The sequence below is a fragment of the Protomyctophum parallelum genome, assembly GCF_964188405.1.
Source record: "Protomyctophum parallelum genome assembly, chromosome: 1".
Lineage (NCBI taxonomy): Eukaryota > Metazoa > Chordata > Actinopteri > Myctophiformes > Myctophidae > Protomyctophum > Protomyctophum parallelum.
The window spans coordinates 69125018-69149387 of record NC_139697.1 but is presented as its reverse complement, the minus strand read 5'-3'; the positions used below and the strand labels follow the sequence as shown (position 1 = coordinate 69149387).

The window sequence follows — 24370 nt, the reverse complement described above, 5'->3', positions numbered from 1 at the left end:
GACAGAAAGAACGACTCGTCTCTCCTAATCCAGGGCGCTCTCCGTGGTTCTGAACGGATCGATATACTGGCGCTTCATTTCTGCTCCTCGTCCGTCTCTCCCACAAAATATGAACGCTTTTTGGATTATATATCGTATAAATTAAAACGATAGCAATGTAAGCTATAGCAATGTAAAGCACACTTATTTAGCAGATTGTTTTCCCGGGTCGTGGGTTTCAGAGTAAAAGCGGACATAGTAGCTCTGGCACACCAGAGCTCCTATTTTGAAGAACTTCCGGCACTGATTGTGTTTTAATAAGCATCACGCATGCTGTTGAGTTGCAGGGCTGTCGGTTCAAATCCGACTGGAAAACATCTGTGTGTGTGACTGAGAAATGTAATGTTCCTGCAGCTGCCATTTACCTTTGTGGGACAATAGCATCACCACAACATCCCACTAACCACAGAGATGAGTGGGATTGATTATTTAGGTCACTTTTTCAACCGCTTTAACCCATTTTGGGGCAGGAAGCCCTGTTGGTGTTAGCATTATGTTATGCTTTAGCTATTGAAAAATAGCAGATCTACAAGCTCATAGCGCGCCACCGAGTGGCGCGCTACGAGCTTGTAGGTCTGCTATTTTTGAAAAATCGAAGAACGACTGACATAGAAACATAGCTTTTTCAGAAAACTGTCAGGATGTAGAAGACATTTCTAGAATGGGTTAATAAAGACTAAATAGTTTCACACCGATGGGACTTGCGCTTGGTGACTGAGAGCTATACCACTCACAATAACCTGTGATGACTGTGCCATCACTTTGTCATGAAATGAACAAGAGCGATGAACAGAAATAGTGAGATTTGAATGAAATATATGAAATTTGAGACATGGCCAAAGCATTTTCGGGGGTCCCAACCCCAGCCAAAAACGTTGAGAACGTTGTGTCACACATTTCCCCAGAGAGAAGCAGGGATGTTTCTGAGTAGTTTGGATATAGTGGCAGAGCTGTTAGAAGAAATTTAGGTGATTCTCAAACTAAACGGTCAAAAAAAAAAAAAAGGGAAGCGTCAACATGCAACATGTGTCCTCCTTCTAACCACTTCTAAAGAGGCAGTGTAGGCAGAGTTTCGAGCACGTGTCGAGGCTCAAATGCAGACACGGCTCGCTATAGAAAATAGCTACGCTGTCATTACGAGTCCCGTGACTTTGCCCTTTGGCAAACTTTGCTAAACCGAAGGCTTCGTCTCTTTCCATAGAGTTGTATATGCTTGCACGTTACTGCCGTCAATATGAGGATGTATTGTTAATGTTTTTTTATTATTATTATTATTATTTTTCCAGTTCTTACCAGTTTTTCTTACATGTTTACAGGTAGTTCTCTTTGGAATAAGAGTATTGTTATTATTGTCTTATAAAGGTTTATAAACTAACTTCAGTCAGAATTTAATGTCCTTGGGGGTTCAATAGGAAAAAGCCTTTCTCCGGTTATCTCTATTTTGCACTGTGGAAAGATATAATTAATTGGCCTATTATAATTCATTGTACTCCGATTAGTGTAAATAGCCGATCTACACGTTCCCAACGTGCCGAATCGTGACACATTGTGATCTTTTAGATGTGCATTGTATATAATATTTTATATTTGATATGCCGGTTGTCCAGAACCAGCACAAAAGCCTCTGCCCGGCCCCCGGGCTCTGGACCTGATCACCCCTATATCTCCAAATATGGAGCCGGCCTGTTCTGACATCACAGCACTTCATATTTGGGCATGCCTGGAATAACCCATTTTGACCTGAGATCAGATTCTAGAAATGTCTTCTACTGTACATCCCGATAGTTTTCTGAAAAAGCTGTGTTTCTATGTCAAGTCGTTCTTCGATTTTTCAAGCTACAAGCTCGTAGTGCGCCACTCGGTGGCGCGCTACGAGCTTGTAGATCTGCTATTTTTCAATAGCTAAAGCATGATACAGATGGGTGGAACGGTTACAATGGGAATTGCATAGCCGGGTGGGGCATGGCTTCCATCGTTACCGACTCGGTGCTCTATACAGCCGGGAACCGGTCTAGTAATAACAATAATAATAATAATAATAACAACGAGGAATACTAGCAGGAGAGAGGGTGCGTGGCGAGCAGGCGCCGGGTGAAAAGGATCGCAGCCCGAGGTTGTTGAGCAGAACCACCGCCGGGTCAGAGCAGGAACCTATAATTACAGAGTGACAGCACCGGCGGTTAACTAGATGGAGCGCTGGTGGGAGGAGGAGGCTTCAGCAGCCACAGCAGTGCTGGAGGAGTCGCTTTGGACTTTCAGACGTAAAAGTAAAAGTAGAAATACCAACAATGTGAAAGTGATGTCTTCAAACTGTTAGCTTAAGCAAAAGTCTAAAATAATGTGTTCAAAACATACAGGACAAATGGAAAGGACTTAGGCTTTTGTAAAACTTATAGCATAATAGCATAATAGTAGTGCCTACACAATAGGTGGTTAAATCTATGTTTTGTATTAAACCATTATCTGCAGTGTCTATATCACTAAAGATGTCAAAGTATTGTAATTGTGGCGGCGCATAAGTAACCTCTGAGATGGAGTGCAGTAGAATCACATTAAGTATTGAAAAAAATGGTACAGAATTTGAGTAAATGTACTTTAGTTACTTCCCAGCAGTGTATGCCAGATGCTCCCTGACTGACGTGCACTGCAAGGCCCGGTTCAGCGACAACAAGGCGTGACACGTTTTCTCTTTCTCTTCACATCAAATTTAAAAGACCCAAAAACAAAAGAAGAAAGAAAAAAACAAATAGACAAAGAAAAACCTCTAGGTACCGTCGAATGCTTTCGTCACATTTCCGCGTGACAGCTTTGCGACACGTTGGACACCGCTGGAGTGAATGAGAGGGGGACGTAGACTCATAATAGAGCCAGCGAGAGGTGCAATTTCAGAGATGATATACATTGTGAGGGGTGTGGGGGGGAATAAAAGGATTTAATCTCTAGACTAGAGCATAGAAGATTTCAGTTTTGCGAAAGTAATAAAATTACCTATCCGTTAAGATGGAAAGAGGGAAGAGAAAAAAAAAGACGAAGATTGGTTTTAATCATTTTGAGCCATCAATCATTTAGAACGAGCTATAGCTGCCACTTCTCCAGCCCCTGAATGGCACATCTCATTTTCGGGGTGAAATCACCGTTCGCATTAAAGAGGCATCAGACAGACAGACAGACAGACAGGCAGGCTCTCTCCTGGAGGAGGGGAGGGGTGGGGGGGGGGTGAATTATGCTTCGCTGACTGAGTGGGGCCTCATACACACGTATCAAACAAATGTTCTGTGATTAATGGCTGCCACAATGCAATTCCAGTGGGAGTCATATGGTTTTGACCAAACATTTATGTTTGATTGCTGATTGCTGACTGTCTCATCCAACGCAAATGTTTGGTCAAAACCATGTGACTGCCATTGGAATTGCATTGTGGTCGGCCATTAATCACAGACAAGAGCACAGAACATCCGTTTGATGCGTGTGTATGAGGCCCTGGGGAGGTATAGTATGTATGATTGGCAAGCAGCTACTATACCACCACCACTGCACCACCACATTTCCACCGCTGGGAACATTATGCTCCGCTTTCCCCCCCAAACCCACGACGTCCCCATGTGGTGGTCATTTGAGATCCCTCATAAGACCCATTCATCATCACAGGCCCCATGGCTGTTCCGTTCCTCCAACCCACTACTTTAGCCCAAACCTATCTGTGCCCTCGTCGCATGAGCTGGGGTTTACTGCACTGTGGTGAACTGAACGGCGCGGAGCGGGCATCCGAGTCCCGTGTTTGTTTCACTCAGTGGCTGATTTTAAAGCCACACTGCCTGGATAAGGAGTGGCTGCCGCATGTTTCTCTGAGTTCTGAGTACTGAGCCGCCATCATTGTCGAATGAATGAATGTTTATTGTTTCGTGACTTTTTCCGTTTCTCTCTCTCTCTCTCTCTCTCTCTCTTTCTTTCATTCTACCATTCTGGAAACGGCAACAGCTGGGAGCTTGTACGACAATGACTTTCACCCACTTGTCTGCCTCTGTAAACCTGTGATGTGACAAACAAGCTGCTTAGAGCTGAGCCGAGTTGATTGAATCTTGCTATAAACTCTGAGCAGCAACGTATTTTCTTTGACATTCTGCGGCTTTCCGTCAGGCAGAAACCTTGTAACTTGCTACTTCTCTTTATATTTCTTCATGAATTAACGCCACCATCTAAATAGGCGATCTACGAGCTCACACTGCATGCGAGCTTGTGCCGCAATGCCAAAGTCGGAGGGTTTTATAAATATTTAAGCAATGAAAAAAATTAACAATAGCTTGTGACTAAATAATAACTACATTGGATACATTTGAGCACAAGTTATTATTTAAATTTTCCTCAAAAGTAAAGATTTTTGACATTTGGACTACTGGAATACTGAATTCAAGGTGTTCCACATACTGTACTTCATTTCTGACCATAATTCTCGTACAGTTCTCACTCTACACAACCCACGCCTGACATTTTGCCACCGACAATTATACAGGAGTCGGGGAAATACTTGATCTAAAAGGCATGAGCTAATCCCGGATGAAAAGGAATATTTTTGCTGGACAAGGTCCAAGATATCCAGATTATGCAAGAGTTCAGCAAAGAAAAGCCAGCCCTTTGGAAATATTTTGTAGGTATTCAAGCAAATACTGCATTTTTTTTTTGGGGGGGGGGTACTTGGAAGCATTCGTGAATGAAACCAAAAACCTTGGAGGTCGGTGTGTGAGGGAGGATGACTGATTTAAGCAGTCACACCTGGCCTGAGTCAAACTAGAACTGGACTCAGAGCTGGGTGTGGCTGCACACCTGTTGTGCATGGACTTGATCAAGGCACAACAGGTGTGACTGCTTAAATCAGTCATCCTCCCTCTCACAGTCGGTTATACTTGTCGAACACAGCAGCATGTGTGGTTGTAAACGTACCTCTGATGGTTTCTGGTGCTGGTGCTGAACCCATGATGAGGTGCTACTGGTTCCCGTGTTCTTGGTGGAGCGGGACCATGACGTGACCTGACCTGGAGGACACAGGAGGGGGGGGGGGAGCATTAGCCACCAGTGGTTTTTCAAAGATTTTCATGTCTAGGACCCCCAAGTTTATGTCAAGGACCCCCACCCCCGTTTGAAAATGTTATGTTATGTGCGCCAGCCAGGGATCACCTGAAGAGAAGATTTGTGTTAACCCATTCAGGCCCGACGTCGAAAAAAAATCTGAAAGATTTGAGGCACATTTTAACGATTTTTCAAAAATGGCAGACCTACAAGCTCATAGCGCGCCACTCAGAGCTTGTAGATCTGCTATTTTTCAATAGCTAAATTATAACATTATGTTTAAAACACCAAAAAGGGTCGCCGCCCAAAATGGGTTAAGAAAAAATGAAAATTATAAAAATAAATCTTGAAAAAAAAGACCGGTTATGCGATACTTTTTTTTTTTTTCACTTAATTTTTATTGAAGGAAGAACAGACAAGAAAAACAACAAACAAGACTATACGGAAAGAAAAAGAAAAAATGACAAAAAGTATGCGATACTATTTTTGAACAACCAGTTATGCAATACTATTTTTGAACAACCAGTTATGCAATACTATTTTTGAACAACCAAAGTATATTATATATATATATATATATATATATTTGTCTATATATAATATAAAGTGGCTAAAAATAATTGTGATACTAAGGTGACACATTTTACTGGTGAGCCGCTGGAACCCTACCAAGGACACCACAAGGAGATGTGTGCCAATGGTGCAACAGAGCTGGGGAGCAGAACTCCATCTATCATGTGCACTGATGTAGCTACAGAATGCATTAATGTATCAATTCATTACACAATGTTACAGCTTTATTCAGTGCTCTGCTTGCCAGACAGCTGGCAAGTAACAGAAAGAAAGAAACACATCTCCGACTCCAGCGCGTTAAATGGTAAATTCTGCCTTCAATCCAAAGAGCTTTGCATCGTAGCTGTAATGTTCTATGGCAGTGTATGGGACTGCCACTTAACATCAAGATAAACCGCAGCCAATGAAGACAGAGTCGAAGGTGGAATTGACGGTTTACTTCATGACAAGGCGGTGAAAACTGCAAAAATAATAAAATAATACATTCAGAGTTTGTTCTTAATTGACAGCATTCCAATCATTTCACAACAAAATAAACCCATGTAATTAACAAAATCATACACACACTAGCTAAACCACATACACTCATCAGTGTTGATTAGTAGGATGACATACACCTGAGTGTGCTATGTTCTAGTGCTAGGCTAAGCTAAGTGCTAGGCTATGTTCTGCAGACAACAGTAAACATTGTCAAAAACGTTCCCAAATACAAAATGAACATAACAATATTGTACAGAAAGTTAGCATATCTAACATCAACTGCAACTTACAGCATTGCCTCTCAAAAGCTTCCAAGTTGGTAGATGTTTTCTTTTCTTAGGCTTACAGCTCTGAACAGTGTGTGTTTACTCTCTGCACTGCTGCATCAAAGATGGTGCTCACAGGAAGTGACTCTCATTATATACGGAGTTCTTCAAAATAAAAGCACATGTACACAGGATGACAATAAAGTAGTTGCAAGCTTTTCTAAAGCGTACAGAAATGCCAACATTGCTTAGAATGCATAGAATAGAGTGCATAGAATATACAGAAAAATTAAACATAAGCCTAAGGCGACACAGTAGCATTGCTGGCGGAGGAAACCCTGCAAGGCACGAACGTGCTCATCGCGGAGCAGGTATAGTGGTTCGGCGTCTTGTATACGAGAGAGAGAGTTTCACGCTGCACACATGAAAGCGTACGTCAAGAGAGATATCTAATTGATTTGATGTCGGGGTTCTTCGGGTATAGGGCTCGGGCTAATGAACTGCAGGGGTCCCCCCCCCCCTTGTCGAGGTTGGGGCCGGGGCCAGGCTCGAACACCGTGGGTCGGGCCTTTGCGGGGACTCAAAGCTCAAAGCTCCAAGAGTCGATTTCTAAAAGTCCCTCTGCTATAAAGCTCTCAACGGGTTCGGGCTGACCTACATCACAGACTCCCTGTTGTTTTATGTTCCTTCACGAGCCCTTAGATCCTCTCTACTACAGGCGTACTAGATATGCAGACCCATAAAAACACTGGACACGCAGCTTTCTTCAATTGTGCTCCAAAACGATGGAACACCTCACGTACAGAGATTAGAGAGAGGGGCATAATAATTAAACGACACATAATATGTATCTAGACTATCTGTTATATGTAGCACCATTTCTCATACATTTTAAGGTATTTTCTTCAACTGTCTTTTTGTATTGTGTGCATTATCAAAGGAGTGGGCTAGTTCAACCAAAACATGACTTATATGTTCCAACAATTACACACGCCCGTGAAGCCTTGAATCCAAGGCTCCTACTGAGTGGGAGAATCTCCTACCGAGTAGGAGACTCCAAGGAGAATCTAACGCCGGGGGGCTCCACTGCACGCGTCAGCGTTGCGTCTCCGTCACTGTCAGGGAATGTTCCCTTTTTAACCCATTTTGGTGTTTCAAGCATTATATTATACTTTAGCTATTGAAAAATAGCAGATCTACAAGTGGCGCGCTACGAGCTTGTAGGTCTGCTATTATTTTTTTAATCGTGAAAATGTGGCACAAATCATTGAATATATATTTCAGAGTGAACATTTGTAACTAAAACATTGGCGTCTGTGTAGTCCCTGGAACTACGTATTTTGAGATGTGGGTACGTGGCCCAATAGAGATAATTCTGGGGGTCCTTGACATGAAAAAGGTTGAGCCCCACTGACATAGAAACATGGGTTTAATTGGTGTGTAATTGATAGAAAATAAGTCATGTTTTGGGTGAACTACTCCTTTAAGATTTCTTTCTTTTTAAGTCCTACTTGTTTGTTTTTTTGCAAGGCACTCACAACCACCACCACCCCCCCCCCACACACACACACACACACACACACACACACACACACACCCACACACACACCGCTTGCTTCCTTTCAATTGTTTCCTTAATGTAAAAGCACCGTGAGTTGCATGATTTGCATGAAAGGATTCCATACAAATGCGGCTTCGGTTTCATTCTTATTATGTAATCCTATATTAATTATATCACTAGTGCATACAGTATCATACCGTGTAGATTTCATTGAGAGCCAGCCTAACATTACACCAGGACTAAGTACAGTACATATCACTTGGTATATGCCTGCATTTGGCACATGGCCAAAATGGACACTTTTTTCCTGAGGCCAGCCCAGCGGTTATTATGCAGAGAGCAGTGCAGACCGGGCCCTTATACCAGAGGCAGGCTGATGATGATCTATTAAGTGGTTTAATAAGTAATGACAGTATAAATAGCATCTTGTTAAGGAGTTAGTCCAGTGTGGTCTTTTACAACCTCATTAATACACAACTTAATGGCAATTAACCAGACACAGCAGCCAATAACACACCCACAGCTTCAATCGGCGCCCAGGCCACATGTGTGTGTATGTGTGCGTGTGCGCGTGCATGTGGCTGCGTGCGTGCGTGCGTGCATGCGTTCGTGCGTGTGTGCATGCGTGTGTGAGTGAACGGGCCGCACTGTAGCCCAAGGCCGATTTCCATTTCTACACCCCTAAAATTTGCATCAATTACATCATGTCGGCACTTGAATGACATCACACCGGGCATATACTGAAAGAAAAAAACACTAATGCCAAGGTCATTTAATATAGCACATTCTGAGGACTACTCAATATTAAAATCCTCACCATAATAGCGTTTCCATGGCTCTGGTTTTACGATCTGATAATGTCGAACAAAGCCGTCAGTCACGCACAGAATGACTCATCCAAACGCACCTCCACGTGCCATATACAAAGTACCACGCGAGTTGGACACGTAAAGCCTCATATATAATCTGTAGTAGTCATTATGTAACTAACTGCCATTCAGGTATATCCATTATACGTGTGTTTATTTATGTCCAGTTGTCCACTCCAGTCAGTCCCGACTCCCATGGTCTTTAACCCATTTAGGCCTGACGTCGAAATAAAAAAGGTCTTCTGAAAGAATATATATTCAAAGATTTGTGCCGTATTTTCATGATTATTCAAAAATAGCAGACCTACAAGCTCGTAGCGCGCCTATGAAATTGTAGATCTGCTATTTTTCGATAGCTAAAGTATAAAAAAAATGCTTGGGTTCAGAAAGGATTAAAGAAGTAGTTAATCTTAATCAATGACATACCCCATGAAGCCAGCCCAGGCTCAGAGGGCCAGGTCAGGGTGTCTTTCTGCTGTCCTTTTTATTATCATGTTGTTATAGCATAAGTGTTACTACTTATTCTGTTACCTGTTGCCTTTGTTTCCTTACTGCGGTGCTGCTATGACAACTGAAATTCCCTCAGGTTCAATTTAAGGTCCGTCTGTCATCCACCTATCCAGCAAATACGTTGCTTTCGGACACAAACGGATCTGCAAGCTAACAACATGTCGCTTTGCAACGCGTGGTTAGCTTGTATGTCGTCATGGCGTAGGACACGTAGGTGTAGGACGACCAGGCAGAGAAGAGAATTTATTCTCAAAACACACACACTAGGAAAATAATAAGGAAACTTCAGTTTGAACAAATACATCAAAGATGCGAATATAATCCATTTCTAATGGATGCCTTGGCCTGGAAGAGAGGTCATCAGGTGGTCTCCAAACCTTCTTAAGAGTGTTTCAACCGTAAACCACTTACAGTACACACTCCAGTTGGCGGGTCAGCAGTGATTGGCCAAGTCACTGCCCCTCTCTCCTCCAGGCTTCCGGCTATAGACAAGTCCACACGGAGGGGGGCGCCCCGGGCGCAGCCATCACCGATAGAGAGGGCCTCACCCAGCCAACAGGGAGTGAAGTTCAAAACCTGCCGGCCAGGTGCAGCAAACCAGTGCCGGCCACGTTGACAAGGAACCGAATACACTGACCAAATACCAGATTGACCAAACGCTTGTGTTTGATGGGGGGGAGGGGGGCAATCAAACACAAATGTTTGGTCAAACCACGTGACTTTCGTTGGAAAAGCATTGAGGCGGCCATCAAACACAGACAGAACACAGAATGTGCGTTTGATACGCGTGTGTGTATGAGGCCTTAGAAAACAACAAACTATACCAGAACACAAGAACAAGAATACAAGAAGTAAAAGTCGGAGAAAAAAAAAGAATAAACACAAGAGCAGAGGAGCGGACCGTGACATTGCAGAACTGTTCTTGTCAGGAAGCGACACACTGCCATGTGATGGAGGTGCAAATTAATCTTAACCCATTCTGGGCGGAAACCCCTTTTAGTGTTAGCATTATGTTATGGTTTAGCTATTGAAAAATCGAAGAACCACTGACATAGAAACATAGCTTTTTCAGAAAACTGTCAGGATGTAGAAGAAATTTTTAGAATCTGATCTGAGGTCAAAATGGGTTAATGTGGTGTGAACTGACAGCCATTGAGCCAGTTTATGCTACAGACCCGTCGTCAGCTGTTATGAGTCCTGGCTTCACTGCTGTCGAACCGGATTAACGTTACCTCACCGATTGCAGCGAGACAGGGTGGACGGTCGGAGAAGCACATGGGTGTGTTTGTTTGTATTATACTTCATGGCTGCGATCATCGTGTGCAGAAGGAATGCGAGAGAGAAAGACAGCGGGGAAAAGGGTAGGGCTGTGTCTAAAAAAGCTTTGGATTTACCAAAGTTTTGCTCGGTGGATTGGAATTGGGTTGGGTCTGGCTTGGCTTTTATATGGGCTTTTATATGGGTTCGGGCCATCTAGACCATCTATACCGCGTGTTTCTTCCGGAGTTAATATCATAAACCGCTGGACTTATCAGCAAGTTCACGTTGTTTGCCGCTTCCCTTTGCAAGTTACAAAAAAACAGATGTGGTCGTGTGTGACCTTAACTGCACTTCTTAACACCGTTTTACACCAAAACATATATAAAACTACATTATTATCATGAAAACAAAGCTTCAGGTTCGCAGAAAGAATTCAAGCACCAGTTTCAAAAGATTTCAGAAATGGCATTCGGGGCTCGGGGCTAGAGAACATATAGAGAGACATCTGGGAGAGACAGGGGACATGGATAAAGAGCGAGACAAGAGATGAGGAGGGAGAGGGAGAGAAATGGGAGCGAGGGTAGGAACAGCCAAGAGAGAGAGAGAGAGAGAGAGAGAGAGAGAGAGAAGAATCTATGGGACGGCGATATCACCGGAAGAAGACGGCAGCGGGGCAGGTGGAAGCTGTTATCGTCAAGTCGTTTCATTTATAGACTCTAGATAGACGGAGAGGCCTGTAGAGTGTCTTTGGAGTTAGGGGAGCACCCACCTCCTCCTGTTCGAATTCAAACCAACAGGCCCACAGGGACAGAGAGCTGTCCGAGAGCCAACAACGTAGCAGCAGTGAAACACTGCGGCTCGCTGCGAGCATAAATGTGTCAGGACGAGTGGGCCATTTTCACAGCCATGAACAAATATATCATGTGCATGCGTTGCGTCCGTGCGTTGCGTGCATGCACAATATACTTGTACGTGCAAGTGTGCGCCAGTGAGCGTGCTCGCTATGTGTGCACGTCGTCTGCGTGTGTGTGTGCAACATTTCCGGCATTGGTACGGTGTCGCGTTTATGCTTTAAACGGATAAATCCTACAGTATACTGTATATAATTTATTGTTTTTGCTGAATGTTTGCCTATATATTCCCACCGAATGTTCATTTATTTTCCGTCGACTTTTGGCCTATTATGATATTATGTCCAGAATAGGGAGACGCTGTATGGTTCATGAGGTTCATAATGTGGACTGTGTGTCTGCGTGTGTGCGCGCCTGCACAGATGAGCATACCGGTATACGTGCAAACATGGCACATGCATGCACCCAACTGTAAGTGCGCAAGTGTGTGACCACGTACAAAAATATGCGACCGCATGAGTGTGTGTATGTGCGCGTGCGTGCGTGTGCGCATGTGTGTGTGTGTGTGTGTGTGTGTGTGCGTGAGACACAAGGCAGCTGCGGTGCCTCTCCATCTGGCGGGCGAGGGGGGGGGGGAAGGCTAACCGAAGGGGCCGAGCCACAGGCGGAGGTTACCATCGTGGCTGTGTGTTAATTAAAAGGCCCGGTCCGACGGGCGCAGCCAAAATTATCATGGCTATCCTTCAATTAGAGACGCGATAACCTCCAGCCGACAGATGCAGACGGACGCAGCCTCAATGTGCGAAAAGGGACGAAACGAGACCCGTGTGGACATGTCGACAGCTATACCAGCCTCAACCGGCCTCAACCGGTGCATGGGGGGGGTGAGTCGATATGCTCTCCTTCTTCACACGCTGATAAAAGTGTCTTGCGGAATGGACTGATGTCAACGCGATGTGTTCCCCCCCCAATGTCCCCTGGACTGTAAATAAAGACCGTCAGTGAACTAAAAGAGTTACATATTGTCGGCTGTCGGGCGGACATAACTTGTATGTCCAAAATCGTTACGTTAATATACTGTACCCGTGTTCCAAATCATGGATCCAACCCAGGGGAGCAGTCAGACAGATATTCTGCGAAGCCACTAAGGAAATCGGGACTTCCTGAAAGTTCATATAATGGCCTGTTGTGGCACTGTCATTGGGCCCAAAAAACCCCCATAGCTCCATAGAGCTCCATGTATTTGGGCCCAACTTCACCTAGACTGTATTACCTTAATAAACATGGTCATGAATACTTTCTGCTTCCAGTCACTAGTTTAAAGTCTCATTTCTCATGTCATAATATTCTTTTTGGAAAACTATGGTCCCATTTATTAAAAAAAATTGGGAAATATATGTAAATTGTTTTGAAAATCAATAAACATATGTTAAAAAAAAAAAAAAAAAGACCATAAAGTTGCGTATGTTCTGAGGGGCGTGGCTACCGTTACAGTCTATGATCGGGAGCCACCCCCCGTTCGAGTCAAAATAAAAACCAACGAAGAAGAAGGGGGGAAGTCCCACCTCGTTGTCTGGGCCAGCCAATGGGCCAGCTGGGCCCAAACGGATCTACAAAGATGGCGACTTACAGTTCAAGGACTGACAGGCTTCATTTTACGTCCATATCAGACCCAGAGAACGCTTTGTCCATATTTTTTACAGTCTATGATCCAACCCAATGTAGTATAATTTAGTCACAGGGTCTTGTGAATACTTTTCATTTCTTAATATTTAAGTCTAACCACTTTCAAAATAATTGGTACAAGCTTGACACCTTGTGAGCTTGTAGATCGGCTAAACGGAGTAGACCAGACCATTAATTTAGGAAAATCAGACCTGTCTGAAGTGAGCGGTGCAACAGCACCCCCTGTTGATACCCTAAACATACGGACGGACGGACATTGCTGGTTGTAGGAGTGGTTTGCACCACTCAAAAACTAATGGTTGAAATAAAAGGTTTTAAATATCTATAGATACAATGTTTGCGCCTGCCAGTGACGATATATTTGTCCTCCATGGAGAGAGATCTGACAACCCTTCTTTGTGTGTGGGGATAAAAACAACCACGACACAATTTCAGGTCACTTTGCTCTAATTTCTGACAAGTTACATTCTCTTGGTATCGGATTTCAGTATCGGGGTCAAATCCCTGATACCAATGGCCTATATTATAGCCTGGTATGTGTTACCACCCGTTGCACGGATGCAGTGCCACGTGTAAACAGAAAAACAACAGATAAACATGGTGGGGCAGGCGGGGTATACAGCCGTATACGTTCTCCCTATAGCCCATTTATCCACACCCCGGCACACACATAAAGCATTATGTTATGCTTTAGCTATTGAAAAATAGCAGATCTACAAGCTCATAGCGCGCCACCGAGTGGCGCGCTATGAGCTTGTAGGTCTGCTATTTTTGAAAGATCTTGAAAAATCTTTGACTATATATTCTTTGAGTTTCAGTTTATTTTTTTTAACTCAAATCTTTGCTTCTGGAGGGTACCTGGAACAACATATTTTCAGATGGGGGTCGGCGGGGTCAGAAAGATGCGTTTTTTCAGAAGAAAAAAAACATTTTAAAAAAGTTTTTTTCTTTTTTCTTTTTCGACGTCAAGCCTAAAATTGCTTACTTTTAGACAGATAGTGTCTCTAATAACGTTCCAGGCCTAAATGTTGAACCAGGTATGTGTTGTGTGAGCATGCCAAAAGAATTAAGACCTTTGCGTCCCGTTTTCCTTCAGCAGAGTACAGAAGACCAAAGGCCCACGCATACTCCACTTTTAGGTGATAAGGTGAGACCACCGCGGTGGTTGGGGGTAAATTATACAACGTGACGTCACTGAGCTGCAGTGATAAGAAACGCACCCCTCCTCAACACAGCACTTATCTCTGTTTTTACTAACCAACCGTCACCTCGTTCACCCTGGCTCGCCCCCGGAGGGAGGTAGGCGCGGGGCCCTCCTAAACCTTTTTTGCAAGTCATTAGGACAACGGTTAAGCAACCGTTTCTGGATCAGGGCTCCACTTGGAAAATCTCTAAAAAGCGTTATTACGACATATCGGCTGCCCCGTGGTGAGTGGTCAGATGGGCTGAATCAGAATGATTCACGGAAAACAACATTCCGTGATGTTTGGTGCGTCGGGGAGAGAGCTTAGCGAGCCTGTGTGCTCACGGCATAACGTCGCTGCAAGAGGTGTTCACGAGCAGATGTCATCCCTGGTGACGGTTGAGATCCGGCAGCGATGGTGATGAGTTAGCCACGCAGAGTCTTAACTCACACCGCTTTGAACATCTGGCACGCGCTTGTCACGATTAGCTGACGCCATGTCTCTCTCCTGTCCAACTTGATTTCTTTCACTTCCTTTTTTGTCACTGTATGAAACTGACATACTAACTGATCTATACTGTCTCTTCTAATCTTTCCCGCTGTCTGTCGGTCTGTCTTTCTATGAGATGGTACAGCTGTTTTTGATGTACCTGATATTCAGAGAACAATTGGGAGACGTAATTTAAGTTCAAACTTCAATTAGATCAACTACTATAGTTTTCAAAATTTGTTTGATTCGCTGAAATGTGCCTGTTCTTGTTTTTGATTCATTTTTGTAGACAAGTCTAGTCATTGAGTGAGAGCCCTCATGTCTATGTTTTTGTCGATGTTATTGTTGATTGTTGTGTGATTGTTTTCTCTCATTGTGCTCATTGCCCTCGAAAACGTGTTGCTGCAGCTCAATGGGCTTATCCTCTATTAAAATTGAATAAACTGTCTTTTTTGCAAGTCTAACTTCCTACCAGACTACCATCTGTCCATACTTCTCTGTTCTCTCTCTATACATCCAATTCAATTACTCCGGCATCTGTTGCCAAAGCGACACTAAAACAATACAAAACTAACAATACTGGCAATAAAATAAAAGATAATCCCCTGAAATAGGCAGAGTGCTACAGCACACGATGCGAGGTTTGTTTAAAATAAAAGTGAGGCCAGCGTTGGTGCAGCGAGCTGCCTCTGTCAGGGTAACAGCAGCTTTTGGAATCATGTGAGGCATATGGAATAATAAAGTAAACAGTTTAATTTGTATCCGCGAGCACGCCTTCATCTCTTCGTTATGTGTCGATCAGTTTATTAGGACTATCTTATATAGGCTGTGCATGGCGATCATGAAGCTTCCTTTCTCATATTTGCCTTTCCACTAACCTTGGAGACCTAAAAGAAAAAAAAGTCTCTAGTTGGGAAATCTTCAAGGGTAAGAAACCAGGCTCGCCGCAGGTCCTATAAGGTACGTTAAGGTGTCAAACCATTTCAAACAGCATTTGTTAGCCTCCGAGGCTAACTCTCCAACTTGCTCCATTGACCCTTTCTTTCCCCCGCTTGCTTTCTTTGTGTTGTCAAGTCAGCCGGGGCTGGTTGTCCACACCACCGGCTCTTATGGTCTTTTAGAATTATTCATTCTTCCCCCTTTTCTTTCTTTCTGTCATTCTTTCGTCTTGTATTGCCCGTCTACCCCCGTCTCACCCAACTCTATCTATTCATTTATTTTTCATTATTAATGAGAAGAGAGACAGACGTTGCAGGATGTCTTCACTCTTCACACAGAATGGACAGGAGGTAAAGCCATCTCGGGTACCTGGTGAGTGAGTTAGACTGACTGACAGCTACCTTCCCGCTATAGTGCACACACACATGCACAATCACAGGAACTCGCCCCACCACACACACACACACACACACACACACACACACGCACACGCACACACACACAGTACCTCTCCCCCTCCTTTTCGCCCTCCCCACTCAAAGCCACTCCGTCCGACTTACTATCTGTGGTGTCCGAGTCGTTGCTGCTGGTCGAGTACTTTCTCCTCTTCCTCTCACTCTCCATCTGTCAGGTGGATGAGAGAGAGACACAGAGAGAGAGAGAGAGAGAGAGAGAGAAAAGAAAAAGGTGAATGAAAGCATAAGTCGAACCCATAAGTCATGTCTACACCTCCGATCACCCCCCAGGTCATCTTTGAGCAGGCCACCATTGGACAGGTTAAGACATTTTTGTCTGACCCCTCCCACGTACTATACCCTGAGTATCGGCTAATGCCGTCAGGTAGGAGGTACAAGGTCCATGCGTGCAAATATAATAGGTACAAGCATTCCTTTGTCCCTCTGTCAATCACACTCCTTAACAGAGTCCTTGCAGAGGGCAGACAGGGTATAGGGGTCGAAGGTTATGAGGTGATGTTCTTCCTCTTTTGCACTAGGTATGTTGGTGTGTGTTTTTTTTTAATGTTGTACGGGTCACTGTGTGCCTTTGTTGTCTTGTATTGTGTATTGTTTTGTATTGTATCTGTATTGTATCTGTATGCTGCAGGGCGGGTCCTAGATCAGATTGAGAGAGTTTCGATTTCCTCGCCAGCGGCGAAAGATAATTAATTCGTTGCCACAGCTCAGTTACGAAGAAGCAGAAAAGGCCCTGAGACAATGGAATACCCCCCCCCCCCCCCCCCGTGGGGTGTTCCACTGTGTCGACTCGATTGCAATTCAAAGAAATGAGAAATGATGAGTGGCAGTTTGTTTTATTCCGACGCACCACGCCAGACACGACTATATGCTAACGGAGAATGTCAGAACATGACTGAGAGAGACATCAAAAGGAATGACAGACAGTGGGAGTATGAGAGAGAGAGAGAGAGAGAGAGAGAGAGAGAGAGAGAGAGAGGATCAAGTTAAACTCCTACATCAGGGGAGAGGTGGCTCAACGGAAGGAAGCTTGTCATTTCGTGATGACTGGATGTGTCATTTATGAGGTACGTGTACATTCATTTATTTGTTTCTTTTTCAGCACGCCTCCGTCGAGGGACCACTTCACACAGCAGATATACAAGCCAGGATTGCTCTTGTTCTTGTCTTGAACAACGTCCTGGTTTCCACTGCCTGGACACTTGAATTCACTAATTTCCCAGATGACTCCAAATAACAAAAACAACACGTTAGAGGAGCCAGACTTGTGCGTGTGTGTGTGTGTGTGTGTGTGTGTGTGTGTGTGTGTGTGTGTGTGTGTGTGTGTGTGTGTGCACGTGCGTGCGCACTGACAAATAACTTCACTGGAAGTATGAAACTCACTGGGAAGAAAGACAGAGAGAGAGAGAGAGAGAGAGAGAGAGAGAGAGAGAGAGAGAGAGAGAGAGAGAGAGAGAGAGAGAGAGAGAGGGGGGAAATTGATAAGAGAAGAGAGACTGAGGTGGAAAGAGAGATAAGACAGAATGGTAGAGGATAGATATGCAGGCAGACAGAATTTTCAACAGTTGAAAAAGTAGCAAAGTAAGTCAGGAGAAAAGATGGACAGAGGAGTATTCATCTGGGAGAAACGGTAAGATTTAAAGAAACAAAAGGAGAAGAGAGAAATGGTAAAACAAAAAAAAAGAACGAACCAAAAAGGAAGGCAAAGGCCAAAAGGAAAGGAAAAGTGCTATCCGTGGGTGACTTATAAGAGCCAGAAGGAGCCCCTATAACGGCGAGGCCGAGGGAAGAGGCTGCTCACGGCCTTCATAGTGGAGGGACTGCAGATTTATGCGGCCATAAAACAGGGCTTTTCCCTCTTATATGGGGCTCTTCCTGTACGCTCTGCTCACACTTAACTCTCCTGACATTTAGACCGCCAGAGACACGCTATACTATACTCCCGTTTCTCCTCTCTCTCTCTCTAACACCCCCCCCCCCCCCACACACCCTCAATCTTTCTCTTGCTCTTTTCTCACTTCTTCCTTTCCTCTCTCCCATGTCTTGGCGGTCTCACATTGACAGGGATGTATACTGTATATGTACTGTATGTAGGCTACAGAGAGGGACTAAGTATAAGTACATCATTCACTTCCTCTGGGTCTCCCCCCCCCCCCCCCCCTCTCTCTCTCTCTTCACTCCCCTCCCTTCTCCCTCTCTTTCTCTCTATCTGCGCTTCATCCTCACACTCTCTTTCTTCCTCTCCCTTCCTCTCTTGATTGTCCCCATCTATAGAGTGGGGTTAAGTGCATCATTGACTTTGCCTGCCTCCCTCCCTCCCTCCATCCCTCGGCCTCACTCTCTTCCATCCTTTACTTTGCCTCTCTCTGTTTGTCTACCTTCACTGGCTGTCTCTCTGCTTAAAGAGAGGAGTTAAGTACATCATTGACTTCTGCCGTCCATACCAATCTGTCTGTTAGCGTGACAGTTTGCCTGGAACCTTTCATGTCTACTGTACGCATCTCTGGGTTGCTTCTAGGACGTCTCCCGGGGCGACCCACTTATGACCACTTACAGTACGATGGCCCACTTAAGAGAGAGAGAGAGACTGTGTGTGTGCGTGTGCGCCTGTGTGTGTGTCGCGTGCGTGCGTGCACGTGCTAGACAGCCTAGTTAAATGTTTTTTCATTGGCCAATTAACCGAAGGAAAATGTGAATAACAAAAAGTCAGTCGACCGGTAATAATGTTGTGACTTTTGTGAAAGTCAGTTATTTTCTGGCGTTTGGGGGGAAACAAACAACCCGGTTTCAAGAATGACATGTTTGCACAAAATGTCGGTGTGGTTTTAGGTTTTGATGGGGGTTTCAAAGGTCTTTTTAAATGTGTTGGTGTGATGGTTTTGCAACATGGGCTGTGTACTGTGGGATGATGAAAGTTTGAAACCTGGTCTACTTCATACAAACACAAGAAGGTTGGAGTAAAGACTGTGTGTATGATTGCTTTGCTCTAGAGGAAACAGAAAATACAACCTCAAAATAAAAGCTCACAGCACTTGTAAACATCAGCCAATACACTAACAAACTCAAACCATTGTACTACAAAAATGAAGCACATGCGTTAGTTTATACTGGGGCCACGGAAGTCTTGCACGCCTCAGCTGTAATCAGTTGTCAGCTGATTGTATCAATCAGCCTAGCTTCTTATTTCTCGTTCACATCTCAGCTGATCATTACGTCACACACTTCCATACTCCAAACACGCCTCATTCCCTCAACGAGGCGGTCCGTTTAAATACGGCTCCCGCATTGCTTCCATTGCATCACAGACACTGCTGCTGCTGCTGGCAAAGCTTCCCTCCACCACCCCAGCCTCCACCTTTTGATCAGAGTCTGGCATAGACTCAAGAGTCTGGCATACGCTCAAATACTTGTGAATGTATGTCTGTGTGAGTGAGTTAATCTCATTAACTGCCTTGATATGTGCCTGTTCTTGTATATACCCACAGGGGGTTCTGCGAACGTTCCCTGATTTTGCTGAGCATGCTGCTTTTGACAAAATTCAGAGAATATCTCCCAGAGAAGGAGCCTATAACGTCAAGTTTAACTGTATTCCATGTGTTGCAATAAATGGTAAATCTACGTCGATGTGAGTGTCTCCTGTCTAGATTTAAGTAACAGCACATCTGTAACAGAACAAGGAGATCCTTAGTTTAGGTCTTGTCGCATTCTTGAGCCAACAATTCAATATTTGTGGTGTCCGCTGCAGTATACTGTAGGAGTCTAATGAAAAACTACCTGATAATCCAGGTTCAAAGATAATGTTTTAAATAGGGTTTTGCTCTTGTTAAGTTTGGTCTCCTATTAACTTCAATTAGTCAAATAATGGATTGTTGGCTCAGGAATGGAAACACATCTCCGTGAATTCATGGCTTCATTGGTGAGTAATATTTATTTCATTTATGATGTGAAGTATTCCTTAACCCATTCTGACCTGAGATCAGATTCATAAGAGGTTTCCACTGGACACACACTGGTCTGATTAACCCATTCTGACCTGAGATCAGATTCTAAAAATGTCAGTCGTTCTTCGATTTAAAAAAAAATAGCAGACCTACAAGCTCTTAGCGCGCCACTCGGTGGCGCGCTATGAGCTTGTAGATCTGCTATTTTTCAATAGCTAAAGCATAACATATTGCTAACATCAAAAGGGGTTCCCGTACAGAATGGATTAAACCCATTAAAAACCTACCGGGAAAGCATCTCTGTGGAACACTTTAAAGATATTGACAAATCTTTAAAGTGTGCAAACTACTGATTTAGAAGGCATTTGTAGAATCGGCCACAGGTTAAAATGGGTTAAAGAGTTTATTTTTCAAGGGCAAAGTCGGTATAGCGCTGTCGCCTCACAGCTAGAATGTCCCGGGTTCGATTCCCGCCTGGGGACGCTGCAGGTGGCGTGTTCTCTCCTCCACGCCATCAGCGCCCATACCCTATAGGTGGGGTTGGCGAAAAGGGCCTTTCTGTGGAATTTGCATGTTCTCCCCATGACCCTATACTAGGTACCCTCACAGAAAATAAAAAGTAATCCTGGTCTCTATACTGCCTCCCCCTGGTCAGCCTGGGCGCCTGATGGAGGGGAAAAGGAACCGGTTGGAGTCTCGTGTTAATTCCACGTGATACATCCTACTGGGGGAAACTCCCCTCCGGTCAGGTGAAAAGAAGCGGACTGCTCACTCCTGGTGCATTGAAGGAAACATGAGCTCAGTGTGGGGCTCTCCCCAGGTTGGCAGAGGGAGAGTATAGCGCCCGCTTATAGGCAAATGACACAAAAATGCGTTATGAAAATTAATCGTGGGATGACATTTTTTTTTTAAGTTAATAAATAAGGGGGGGGGGGGGGTTCGTTTCAAACCTGTTATGACAGGAGACTTGTCATAAACATGCTGTAGTGTATAAGACAAAGATGAAGCCATTTCAAACCCATTGTTCTGCCACAAAGCAACATAAGGGAAACATTAGAATACAAAGAAGGATTTCTACGGATTTGAGTCTCAAGTGGTTCTGGGAGCACCCATCCAAATCTGAAGTGTTGCTTTTTAAACCTGAATTGGCTGCGCTCTGACAGCGCCGTATAGCCGTCAAACAATAAACTTAAACGGTGACCTACACCCTTTCCCATAATGCCATGCTTTGATGGTTTTGTCCGTGCAGTGTGGGTATAAAAAACGCAAACAAAACAACAAAAGCCAAAAGGCTTGAGTAATTGAGATGCTTCTACTATCTGGCTATAGCTTGCGGCCAGCAGCGAACATTTGGAATCCATTAAGACCAGTGACAATGCTAACAAGGCATTTCTTGGTTAACTGCAGAGAAACTCCGGATAAACATTTCCATGTAAGCCGTTTCCCATGCAGTTTTATTTAGTGGTGGTGGTTGAGAGAGAGGGGGTTATTTTGGTCTCCGTTCCTTGTACAGTCCATGTTTCAAACCCAGTTTTCGGTCAAGATCATCTAAACGCTTCTCATTAGCCTCCTTCATTCATATAAACATCTAAATGCAAAGAACTGACCATATACTTTTTTGGGGGGTTTCTAGGAAACACACGTCCGACCATATCACACGTTTCCTGCAGCAGTCAGTGATTTTCTTGCTGTGCTGTTCAGATTAGGAAACAAATGCCACGGTGCAGGAAAATCTAAACGCTACTACAGTACATTGAAATGGTACGTTTTCTAGTGGCAAGACGAGAAGCTGGACTCCTCTGCGGTGCATTCGACCCTCGAACTGATCGTGTTCGAGGGTGGGAATGCCGGCAGGGGACGGTCGGGAACATCTGTCCCTGCACAAGTAGACTTGTGTAGCCAGACAAATATCCACAATCTCCGAATGCTTATAGAGAGTCTGGAACTACACCTCCCGAAATCTGAGTAAGGAAGCTGCCATTTCCGTTCACAAAAGAATATTAAAAAATATCTTTAGAGCTTTATTTTTTTTTTCATTTCTGCTAAGCAGCAAGCTGTATTATGCTTTAGATGGTTTCAATTTATATTAGGATAAATTTGCGCGACCGTAAAGACGAAGCGGAAGTGGGAAGGAGGCTCCATTTCCGCTTTATATTTGACTCATGAATCATGATAGAGCTTCCGTTGCTCCAGCATTCTGGAGACTATACGTCCTACAGGGTAGTGGGCAGGCCGCCGGTTTAGCAAAGAAAACAACTGCGGTAGGACAGCATGTTCCTCCACATGCGTTACTCGGTGGCGTGCTATGAACGCTATGAGCTTGTAGATCTGCTATTTTTCAATAGCTAAAGCATAACACATAATGCTAACACCAAAAGGGGTTCCCACCCAAAATGGGTTAATCCAGAGCGACTTACAATAAGTAAGAACAAAAAGCATGGCAATACATCACACATACATAAAAAGTAGTTATCATGAAAGATGCGTAAGCTAAGAACGTAACAGTGGAATATCTATATAATGAAACTATACATATAAACAAAGGTCAGGTGTAAAGGTGCCATGCGGCTGGCTACAACATGTGTTATCGGAGGAGACGCTCATCTAAACACTACGGTAAGACTGACTGTATACTATAGGGTGACATGGGAATACATGTTTGTGGGGAGAATTTGGACCTGGCATAACGTCGACTACATGTGGACAAAAAGAGAAAATGGAGAGAAAATACATTTTCTGACTGGGGGATGGCTCCTGCGATTAAGGTATTTTTGGGGCAGGGAAACGCTATTGCTTAAGTGAAAAAGCGGAGTAATCGGAAATGTCACAGTATCCTTTTAACATCAGCAGCTCTTTACATCCAAGAAGGATCAATCCAGACAGGAGTGCCTCAGATTGTCATCTCCTTGACTGCCAAGAAAGTGTCTGAGAGACTCTCTCTCTCCATCTCAATCTACGTCTGTCTCCCTTGTCCTACAGTATACATCGTCAACGTCGGTATAGAAACCTCCTATCGTCATATTTATGAGTTTCCATAAATGAATGCCCCAATGCCCCTATGGCTATTATTTCACATTGTCGTATAAAAGTGCCACGCAGATGTAGCTTTAATAGCCGATCTACAAGCAATCTGCAGTTTTTGCTATTTTACCCGAGGCAGACAAATCCAATTAGTTTTCTGGGGGAAAAAAAAACAACTCTGTTGCTATCAGTGGTGCTCAAACCCAGAAATATCCATATATGGGCAAAAAAGGGACACAGACAGATGGGTGGAGCGGTTAGGTTACTCTGGGGTATTGGGTATTACTCTGGGGTATTGGGTATTACTCTGGGGTATTGGGTATTGGGTATTACTCTGGGGTATTGGGTATTACTCTGGGGTATTGGGTATTACTCTGGGGTATTGGGTATTGGGTATTACTCTGGGGTATTGGGTATTGGGTATTACTCTGGGGTATTGGGTATTACTCTGGGGTATTGGGTATTACTCTGGGGTATTGGGTATTGGGTATTACTCTGGGGTATTGGGTATTACTCTGGGGTATTGGGTATTGGGTAATACTCTGGGGTATTGGGTATTGGGTATTACTCTGGGGTATTGGGTATTACTCTGGGGTATTGGGTATTGGGTATTACTCTGGGGTATTGGGTATTACTCTGGGGTATTGGGTATTACTCTGGGGTATTGGGTATTACTCTGGGGTATTGGGTATTACTCTGGGGTATTGGGTATTGGGTATTACTCTGGGGTATTGGGTATTACTCTGGGGTATTGGGTATTACTCTGGGGTATTGGGTATTGGGTATTACTCTGGGGTATTGGGTATTACTCTGGGGTATTGGGTATTGGGTATTACTCTGGGGTATTGGGTATTGGGTATTACTCTGGGTATTGGGTATTGGGTATTACTCTGGGGTATTGGGTATTGGGTATTACTCTGGGGTATTGGGTATTGGGTATTACTCTGGGGTATTGGGTATTGGGTATTACTCTGGGGTATTGGGTATTACTCTGGGGTATTGGGTATTGGGTATTACTCTGGGGTATTGGGTATTACTCTGGGTATTGGGTATTGGGTATTACTCTGGGGTATTGGGTATTACTCTGGGGTATTGGGTATTACTCTGGGGTATTGGGTATTGGGTATTACTCTGGGGTATTGGGTATTACTCTGGGGTATTGGG

General features: G+C 44.1%; 1 protein-coding gene across 1 annotated transcript in view; it reads right to left on the bottom strand.

Annotated features, from left to right (window-relative positions):
* LOC310854687 (E3 ubiquitin-protein ligase Jade-2-like) overlaps positions 1-24370 on the bottom strand; it is a gene marked incomplete at its 3' end in the record, with an annotated part of 81314 nt that overhangs the window by 24625 nt on the left and 32319 nt on the right. Inside the window, exons 2-3 of the mRNA XM_083759362.1 lie at positions 16332-16395; positions 4978-5069 (exon numbers count right to left, since the gene is read on the bottom strand). Of these exons, the coding sequence (XP_083615488.1) occupies positions 4978-5069; positions 16332-16395 (156 nt within the window). The remainder of the gene's footprint in view (positions 1-4977; positions 5070-16331; positions 16396-24370) is intronic.